This window comes from Salvelinus sp. IW2-2015, unplaced genomic scaffold (assembly GCF_002910315.2).
Source record: "Salvelinus sp. IW2-2015 unplaced genomic scaffold, ASM291031v2 Un_scaffold1108, whole genome shotgun sequence".
Taxonomy (NCBI): Eukaryota; Metazoa; Chordata; class Actinopteri; order Salmoniformes; family Salmonidae; genus Salvelinus; species Salvelinus sp. IW2-2015.
In genome coordinates, this window is record NW_019942729.1 from 171,372 (window position 1) to 181,731 (window position 10,360).

The 10,360-nt window shown below is 43.4% G+C and overlaps 1 protein-coding gene across 1 annotated transcript in view; it reads left to right on the forward strand.

Moving 5' to 3' along the window:
- Nucleotides 1-118: 118 nt before the first annotated feature.
- Nucleotides 119-10,360, forward strand: part of LOC112069736 (ATP-binding cassette sub-family D member 3-like) — a 27,856-nt gene continuing 17,614 nt past the window's right edge. Inside the window, 15 exon segments of the mRNA XM_070438679.1 lie at nucleotides 119-292; nucleotides 1,367-1,403; nucleotides 1,505-1,606; nucleotides 2,904-2,992; nucleotides 5,567-5,636; nucleotides 6,147-6,244; nucleotides 7,243-7,366; nucleotides 7,749-7,805; nucleotides 7,951-8,093; nucleotides 8,215-8,284; nucleotides 8,425-8,494; nucleotides 8,828-9,017; nucleotides 9,230-9,236; nucleotides 10,025-10,063; nucleotides 10,065-10,183. Coding sequence (XP_070294780.1) covers nucleotides 183-292; nucleotides 1,367-1,403; nucleotides 1,505-1,606; nucleotides 2,904-2,992; nucleotides 5,567-5,636; nucleotides 6,147-6,244; nucleotides 7,243-7,366; nucleotides 7,749-7,805; nucleotides 7,951-8,093; nucleotides 8,215-8,284; nucleotides 8,425-8,494; nucleotides 8,828-9,017; nucleotides 9,230-9,236; nucleotides 10,025-10,063; nucleotides 10,065-10,183 — 1,325 coding nt within the window. The 5' untranslated portion in view covers nucleotides 119-182.

Genomic DNA, 10,360 nt, shown 5'->3' on the forward strand with positions numbered 1-10,360 from the left:
TGATTATTCTGAGGTGTTCTGCTTTTTCTAAGCCATAGCATGGTCTGTTAATTGAACCATCGCCTCTACCCTACTGACCTATGCTCTCACTCGTCCGCGGCGAGGGACTACTCTCATTTGTTCCCTTCCCACTACCCAGCATGCTAGTCGGTGCGCACTGATCCACTGATACTGTAGGTAATATGGCGGCCGTCAGTAAATACCTGACAGCTAAAAACTCTTCGATAGCTGGTGGAGTCCTACTCGTTTTATACATCCTGAAGCAAAGAAGACGAAGAGGCAAGTCAAGCGGGTATGTTGCCGGGGAAAAAAGTATAATCGAATCTCTGTTGTACTTTAATTGTGCGTAGCTAGACTGCCCATGCCAGGGGTTATTGTGTCAGAGAACTTGTGGCCAGCAAGCCAAGAAACGTTGTCCCATTTGACGGGTGTAAAGTCTGAAAGTCAGTGAGGTATTATAGCTGTATAATATCGCAGGTATCATCTATAAGAAACAGGGGTTGATGGCTGTGCATAATCGCATGTTGTAACAAGTTATAATATCTCTGTCAATGTAAATCTCCATTCTCGTTAGCAAACAATAGAGGTCTTTATGCCCCGGTGCAGCGGGAATAGTCGCAATGATGTGTATAAACCCTGAATTACTAGTGTTATTTCATTTGAATGAGTCTTTAACTCCACCGGCAGCCATATTGGTACTCCTCAGAAGGAGCAGTCCTTCCAATAATTCTGATGTAAGACAGAGCTAAGACGTTCATCCATCTTTATCAAATCTCGAAGTGTTTTAAGGGTAAGTTTAGGTATTAACTCTGACATCTTACAGTTAGGCATTAACTCTGAATGGTTAAGGTTTAGGGGTAGGCTTAAAACCAAAATCTCAAAGACAACTTTCTAACACTGGATTTTGAACTTGCAACCTTTGGAGTCAGAGGCTGTTGCTCCCATCCCCATATCGAATACTGTCTTGTTTCACAGGTGACCTGGCTGGTCCTCCATTGGAAAGAATATTGAATTCTACAGTATTTCAATAAAATGTTTTAAGGAAAACATTACGTGCATTGAAGTATGTCTTTGTTGTAGTGGTGATAGTAACATAGTACTTGGAACAAATGTTTTTATATATTTTTTTTATGTTCAGTTCACATAATATAACTTAAGTATGTAATAAGGTGTCTGTAATATATAATATACTTTTCAAAAACGAATAGATATTTGATAAATTATAGAAATGCATTTTCTGGATCTTTTTTACAACGGAGGGAGGATACTAAATAAATTTTGCCTTGGTATTGTGTTCATTGCATGATGTTGCACGTGTCTAGTTGGAACATTTGCATCTGACTATGTATCCGTATATCGTTTACAGTAAAAACGGGGTCTCAGAACTGGTGTTGAACAATGAAGTAAGTATACAAGCACATATTCATCCAACAAATGTATAAAATGTTCAACTCCATGCCACAGTTGTCCCCTGACACCTGCATTGTCTCTGTTATTTGTGCAGGACAAAGCAGCGAAGAAAGACCGGGCGGCGGTGGACTATGTCTTCTTCCTCAGAATCAGCAAGATTATCCGGATCATGGTGCCTCGATGGTTCTGCAAGGAGGTGGGCCTTGTGGTTGGCTCGTTGTTGTTACAGACCAATATTGTCACATATTGAGCAACAACAAAAAAAGAAGCTCAGAGTAGTTCCCAGTGGCAATTTATAAGTCTGTTATTATGTCATGTGAATAATATTATTAAAGGGGAAGTTCCCCTGTTTTTACATGTGGCCTTATTTTCATTCTGTGCTTGTAGCAGATTCCCCCCCCCCCNCCCCCCACATTTATTTGAATATATGTTTTGTTACATTGAAAATCGGTTGTCACATTTTGCTGAGTCATCACTTGCGATTTTTTTTTTTTTTTCAAGAATTGAGTGCAGAGACATTATACAGAATGAGATTCTGATGTAATATGAGTTGGTTTGGAGTGTTTTTGGAGAGCTTTACAACATGCTTAGACACATTTTCATAATGCATTGTAGTCAATGGCAAGTGAGGACTCTTAATTAAGGAAACAAAATTATATTAAAAATAATAATAACGGTTTGGGGATCAACTACATGCACAGAAAGAGTGCAAATATAAGGCCACGTGTAAAAATGGATGAACTTCCCCGGTAAGTAGATGTCTAGGCCGATACGTTGTTCTGTAGCACCACATGATCAGCATTAAACCTTGAAGTAATTAGTCTCTGTGGTAATCGGCCATGGCCTTGTCTTGTACAGATAGATCTGTGTTCCTTCATTGCGTCACTTTTACGGCCACACCTTATCTCTTCCTCTGTGCACGTGTGTGTCTCAACAGACATTTTAGTTCATTAAGTGTTGATCATTGACCGTTTTTAATTTGCAAAAGGTTGTTCTAGTTTACATGTTCTATGATATTGCCTGAGCTTGTGTGTTGTATAAATAAAATAAAAAACACCCACAGAGCCCAAATAGACCTGTCATACTGATCAGTTTGTTTGATAAGCCAAGGTCGCGATGACATCTGTTGGGTGTATCAGAGTTTATCCTCTACTGAATTAACTCTAAAATGACTAGTTGTTAGATAAAGAATAGGTCTATTCTACCGGTCATGTTGTTGGTTAAGGACAGGTCTATTCTACCGGCCATGTTTGTTTAGGACAGGTCTATTCTACCGGTCATGTTGTTTGTTAAGGACAGGTCTATTCTACATTTGAACTGCCATGTATTAGTCATTCATCTAGTTTGCTCATATTATTTACAATACAACATGACATTAATTTGCTTAAGGACTGTCCATTGCTGCATTGTTTAATCTGTGTATTTTAATCTGCTGAATTTGTTCATCTGGTCTGTTCCCTTCCACTTCTCTACTCCCTCCGTTGTCATCACAGACAGGATACCTTCTCCTCATAGCTGCTATGTTGGTGGCCAGGACATATTGTGATGTCTGGATGATCCAGAACGGAACCATGATTGAAAGGTGAGAATCACCGAGGTAGAATACAGCGTTCTAATTCTATGGTTAGAACACTGAGTTTGGTGGTAGTGATAGTGTTGAAAGGGGGGTTAAAATAGGATGGTCCGGTTCCCCATACACAGATTCAGCATAATACTGGACTAAGACGCATGTTCAATGGAGATAATCATTTTAAAGTGCGCTTTAGTCCAGGATGAGGCTTATTCTGGGTCTGGGAATCCAGCTCCGTATCATATGTATTTTCCTGCACAGGAATTGATTGAAGGACATCAATCTCCCACAGTGGCATCATTAGCAGACATAGCAACCTGTTCAAGAAGCGGTTTTATTCTTACATTGCTATCATACCTGTAACTCTCCTCCACGTGGTGGTTCACACAACTCAAACCTATAAAACCAGTAAGTTGTTTTGAATGTTTCTGATCGTTTTAACATAGTTCACGACTAGGTTCATCAGGCCATAACACTTACCCAGTATGGCTAATTGTGATTGGTTATTCCAATGGCGCAGCGGTCAAAGGCACTGCATCTCAGTACATAGAGGCATCACTACAGTCCCTGGTTCGAATCCAGGCTGTGTCACATCCGGCCGTGATTGGGAGTACCGTAGGGTGGCGCACAATTTGGACCAGCGTCATCCGGGTTTGACCGGGGTAGGCTGTCATTGGAAATAAGAATTTGTTTTCTGAACTGATTTGCTTGTAGTATAATCAGAAATCACTCATATCAGAGCTCCTCTGCTTCCACACATCTCATGGCCAATACAGCAACACACACGCTAGGCTGTAAAGGGGAATTATCAAAGTCCTCTATCTACATTTGTTTGATTGTTACTTTCTTCCCGCTCTCATGACTGCTAGCCTGGTCACCTGCTATGTACAGTCCCAGTCAAACGTTTAGACTCACCTACTCATTCCAGGGTTTTTCTTTGCTTTTACTATTTTCTACTTTGTAGAATAATAGTGAAGACATCAAAACTATGAAATAACACATATGGTATCATGTAGCAACCAAAAAAGTGTTAAACAAATAAAAATAATTTTAGATTCTTCAAAGTAGCCACTCTTAGCCTTGATGACAGCTTTGCACACTCTTGGCATTCTCTCAACCAGCTTCATGAGGAATGCTTTTCCAAAAGTCTTGCAGGAGTTCCCAACATATGCTGAGCACTTTTTGGCTGCCACCTCATCCCAAACCATCTCAATTGGGTTGAGATTGGGTGATTGTGGAGGCCAGGTCATCTGATGCAGCACTCCATCATTCTTCTTGGTAAAATAGCCCTTACACAGCCCGGAGGTGTGTTTTGGGTCATTTTCCTGTTGGGAAAAACAAAATGATAGTCCCACTAAGCGCAAACCAGATGGGATGGCGTATCGCTGCAGAATGCTGTGGTAGCCATGCTGGTTAAGTGTGCCTTGAATTCTAAATAAATCAGACTGTGTCACCAGTAAAGCACCCCCACACCACCTCCTCCATGCTTCACGGTGGGAACCACACATGAAGATCAACCGTTCACCTACTCTGCGTCTCACAGACACGGCGGTTTGAGCCAGAAGTCTCAAATTTGGACTCATCAGACCAAAGGACAGATTTCCACCGGTCTAATGTCCATTGCTCGTGTTTCTTGGCCCAAGCAAGTCTCTTCTTTGCAGCAATTTGACCATGAAGGCCTGATTCATGCCGTCTCCTCTGAACAGTTGATGTTGAGATGTGTCTGTTACTTGAACACTGAAGCATTTATTTGGGCTGCAATATGAGGTGCAGTTAACTCTAATGAACGTATCCTCTGCAGCAGAGAGAACTGGGTCTTCCTTTCCTGTGGTGGTCATGAGAGCTAGTTCCATCATAGCGCTTGATGGTTTTTGCGACTGCACTTGAAGGAACTTTCAAAGTTCTTGAAATGTTCTGGATTGACTAACCTTCACATCTTAAAGTAATGATGGACTGTCGTTTCTCTTTGCTTATTTGAGCTGTTCTTGCCATAATATGGACTTGGTCTTTTACCAAATAGGGCTATCTTCTGTATACCACCCCTACCATGTCACAACACAACTGATTGGCTCAAACGCATTACGAAAGAAAGATATTCCACAAATTAATTTTTAACAAGGCACACCTGTTAATTGAAATGCGTTCCAGGTGACTACCTCATGAAGCTGGTTGAGAGAATGCCAAGTGTGTTCAAAGCTGTCATCAAGGCAAAGGGTGGCTACTTTGAAGAATCTCAAATATAAAATATATTTTGATTTGTTTAACACTTTTTTGGGGGTTACTACATGATTCTATATGTGTTATTCAATAGTTTTGATGTCTTCACTATTATTTTACAATGTAAAAAAATAAAGAAAAACCCTGGAATGAGTAGGTTTGTCCAAACTTTTGACTGGTACTGTATGTGCTTGAGTTAACGTGTTTTTCCATGACCATCATGGCTGAAGCATAAACAGATCTGACTGATGCTAAAACCTAGGCACTGTCATTACAGGTGAAATTCATTCATCTGCCAATATCTTGCCTAGCTGTGTGTCCCATTCACTGACCAAGTTGGTTCGTTCTTGTGTATGTTTTGGTCTGCAGCGCAATTATCGGTCGTTCCAACACCGATTTCAAGAACTACTTGTTCAACTTTTGCAAAGTCATGCCACTTGTAAGTGTGTTTTTGGTATTTCATTGCATCGAATATTGACTCGATTGATAGATGTCTGTTGATTTTTATTTTCCTCTGATATAAATGTCATTTTACAGTAGTTGGTTAGTTGTACAGCGACGACTCCAGTAGACTTACTAATTTCTCTTTTGTTGTAAATTCTCAGAGGTCTGATATTATTATTAGCATAATAATATTGACTGCATATTATCCGTAACTTCCCTTTTTATACTGTAACTCATCACTTCCTAATATAATTTTGCATTAAACATCAAATACGATCATACATTGCCTGGAAAACTGGAGAATATTATGTTTGTATATGTACATTTTTACAGAATGTATCTTATCCTCTAGACATTTGGTATTTAATTTTCTCTTTGTTTTAAACCGTCCCTTTGTCCATGGATTGAACAAATCCAGATTTCATCTGTGTTTGGACAGTAGGACTAAGCTTGTAGGTTGTGTTTTGATGAAGAGCTGATTGTGTGTATGTTTTGTGACTGACAGATTGCATTGGTGAATAACTTCTTGAAGCTGGGTCTGAATGAGCTGAAGCTGAGGTTCAGAGTGAGGCTAACCAAACACCTCTACGACGAGTACCTCAAGTAAGCACTGCCTACCGCGCTGTCTACCGCCTACCGCGCTGTCTACCGCCTACCGCGCTGTCTACCGCGCTGTCTACTGCACTGTCTACAAGTCTACTGTCTACCGCGCTGTCTACCGTCTACTGCGCTGTCTACCGCCTACCGCGCTGTGTACTACCTACCGCGCCGTCTACTGCACTGTCTACTGTCTACACAACTGTCTACCGTCTACCGAGCTGTCTACCCAACCGTCTACTGCACTGTCTACTGTCTACCGCGCTGTCTACTGCACTGTCTACCGTCTACCGCGCTGTCTACCCAACTGTCTACCGTCTACCGCGCTGTCTACCCAACTGTCTACCGAGCTGTCTACCGCGCTGTCTACCGCGCTGACTACCGTCTACCGCGCTGTCTACTGTCTACCGCGCTGTCTACCCAACTGTCTACCGCGCTGTCTACCGCGCTGTCTACTGCACTGTCTACCGCGCTGTCTACTGCACTGTCTACCGTCTACCGCGCTGTCTACCCAACTGTCTACTGTCTACCGCACTGTCTACCGCACTGTCTACTGCACTGTCTACCGCCTCTTCTCATAACCTTACATTCCCATAGTCAGTCTACTGTCTACCGCACTGTCTACCGCCTCTTCTCATAACCTTACATTCCCATAATCCGTCTACTGTCTACCGCACTGTTTATCGCACTGTCTACAAGTCTACTGTCTATGGCACTATCTACTGCCTACTGTCTACTCCCTCTTCTCATAACCTTACATTCCCATAGTCAGTCTACTGTCTACCGCACTGTCTACCGCCTCTTCTCAAAACCTTACATTCCCATAGTCAGTCTACTGTCTACCGCACTGTCTACCGCACTGTCTACCGCCTCTTCTCATAACCTTACATTCCCATAGTCAGTCTACTGTCTACCGCACTGTCTACCGCCTCTTCTCAAAACCTTACATTCCCATAGTCAGTCTGTCTGTAAATAAACTCACTCAAAATGTCTGTCATCCCCAGAGGATACACGTACTACAAAATGGGCAACCTGGATAACCGTATCGCTAACGCCGACCAGCTGCTGACTCAGGACGTAGAGAGGTTCTGTAACAGCGTGGTGGACCTCTACTCCAACCTCAGCAAGGTACTGTAGAGTACACCTAAACTATCATGCTGACTACTGTTTTTTAAGACCAAAGTATACATTCTTGTCTATAGCTTCTTGTGTGGTTCCAAGGAGTCCGTTAGGAATTTGTATGGTTGTTATAGTACACCTTAAGTCTATCATTGTTGTGTAAATCATGATATTGCTGAAAGCTGCTGTCTTTGTATTTATTGTTGATCCCCATTGGTTCCTGCCACGGTAGCAGCAACTCCTCCAGGGGTCCCAGCAAAAATGAAGGCAGTTTATATAATTGGACAATACATTGACAGATTTCACAACACACTGTGCGCCCTCAGGCTCCTACTCCACCAGGGAGGTCTACATAGTGTCACATGTTAACACTAATGCATATCCCCTTTAGCCTCTCTTGGACATTGGACTGTACATCTTCAAGCTGACGTCTGCCATCGGTGCCCAGGTGAATACCAATTCAGATTCCAGAAGCAACCAATAGATTCCATTTTAGAATGTAGAATGGTTTTAGAATGTACTGAAATACTTCTATCTATATATATTTAATGCATTGGCATTAACAGGATGTGATGTCACCGTTTCCCCTTCAGGGCCCAGCGAGTATGATGGCCTACCTGCTGATCTCAGGCCTGTTCCTGACCAGACTGCGGCGACCCATCGGTAAGATGACGGTGGCAGAACAGCGCTACGAGGGAGAGTACCGATATGTCAACTCACGACTCATCACCAACAGGTGTGAAGGCCTGGATCTGAGTACATCATGGGTTGGCAATACAGTGCTTTTTGATTTTGAAGTTAAAAACTTGTTAAATCACCCCTGTCATGATGTTTAAACATGTTATGTTTTGTCTTAGTGAGGAGATTGCCTTCTACAACGGGAACATGAGAGAGAAACAGACGATTCACGCAACATTTAAGAAACTGGTGAGTTACCGTTAGTCCTGTGTGTAAGTCCAAGGTACATTAAAGATCTGCGTTCACTTCTGTCTTCACGGACAAACTGCTGATTTTGTTGAGTTTTTAAAAGTGTTTTAATAATGCTGTGATACCTTCCGTCTTCTCAGGTCGACCATTTACACAAGTTTATCTTCTTCCGCTTCTCCATGGGCTTCGTGGACAGCCTGATCGCCAAGTGTAAGATCTGATGTTTAACCCTACAGATTAATATGGTGATATTATCAGTTACATAGCCAGAGATCTGATGTTTAACCCTACAGATTAATATGGTGATATTATCAGTTACATAGCCAGAGATCTGATGTTTAACCCTACAGATTAATATGGTGACATCATCAGTTACATAGCCAGAGAGAGATCTGTAAATGGGGACCAGTTGATTTCTGCACTTCTCCAACTTGCCACTGTCCAGCCGCCACATTTATTGTTGCTTGGCCAGGCGAACATAATAACATTGTTATAACAACACCTCTATACTAACCCCGTGCCTGGGTCTCTTCCTTCCCTCAGACATAGCCACAGTGGTGGGCTACCTGGTGGTGAGTCGACCCTTCCTCAACCTAGCCGACCCCCGTCACATGAACAGCAGCCAACCTGAGCTGCTGGAAGACTACTACCAGAGTGGCAGGATGCTACTGAGGATGTCCCAGGCTCTGGGAAGGATCGTACTGGCTGGTAGAGAGATGACCAGGCTCTCTGGGTGAGACTTCTCTCTTCACCACATATTCAATTGAATTTTTAGTTAAATTCCATTTATAATTTAAAGTAGTAGCCTGCTCTAGCCATAGACCACAAAACTCCCTTATCTTTCCATGATCACTTCGTTCTTCCATCAGTGCCGGCCATGCTTTCCCTCCGTAGTGCTTGGGTAGGAGGTGTTCTGAGCTAGGCTGGTCTCCCTTCTTCTCCCAGGTTCACCATGCTTTCCCTCCGTAGTGCTTGGTAGAGTGGTTTGAGCCCTAGGCTGTATCCCTTCTTCTCCAGGTTCACCACATGCTTTCCCTCTGTAGTGGCTCTGTGTAGAGAGGTGTTCCAGTGAGCTGTAGGGCGCTCCTTTTTCTCCGCGTCTCGAGTCCATGTACCTGCTCTGTTAAGGCTGGGTATGCGAGGTGTTCTGAGAGCGTAGACTCTGGTCTCTCCTTTCTTTCCCAGTTCACCCATGCTTCCCTCCGTAGTGCTGCGGAGGAGGTTTTTCTGCTAGGCTGGTCTCCCTTTTCTCCACCAGGTTCAGCCATTGCTTTCTGCCTCCCCTAGTGCTTGTGGGTACGAGGTGTTCCTGAGGCTAGAGCTCGGTCCTCTTCTTCTCCCAGGTTCACCATGCTTGTCCTACTGGAGCGCTTGGGGTATAGCGTGAAAGTGTTCTAGCTAGGCTTGTCTCCCCCTCGTTCTCCCAGGTTCACGCATGCTTTCCATCTGTAGTGCTTGGGTAAACGAGGTTCTCTGCAAGCTAGGGCTGTGTCTCCCTTCTTCTCCAGGTTCACCTATGCTTTCCCTCCGTAGTGCTTGAGTGGAAGGTGTTCTGAGCTAGGCTTTGGTGCTCCCTTTCTGTTCCCAGGTTCACCATGCTTTCCTCTGTAGTGCTTGGGTAGGAGGTGTTCTGAGCTAGGCTGGTCTCCTTCTTCCTCCAGTTTCACCATGCTTTCCCTCCGTAGTGCTTGGGTAGGAGGTGTTCTGAGCTAGGCTGGTCTCCTTCTTCTCCAGGTTCACATGCGTATCACTGAGCTCATGAAGGTTCTGAAGGAACTAGAACTCTGGGAAGTACGAGCGCACCATGGTCTCTCATCAGGACAAGGAATCAGAAGCTGTAGAAAGAGTCCCGCTGGTCCCGGGCAGCGGACAGATCATCAACGTTGACCAAATCATCAAGTATGTGTGACAAGCCTCAGGTTATTTCTGTACATAATATTGGATGCATAAAATCTCTTTTAATATGTTTACCTCACTGAAGTTGTCCACGACCAAACGGCCAAGGGGTTTTCGAGGATGAGTGGTCAGTAAGAGTAGTGTCTTGACTGTTTTGGTGCTGCAGAGGTTTGAAACACC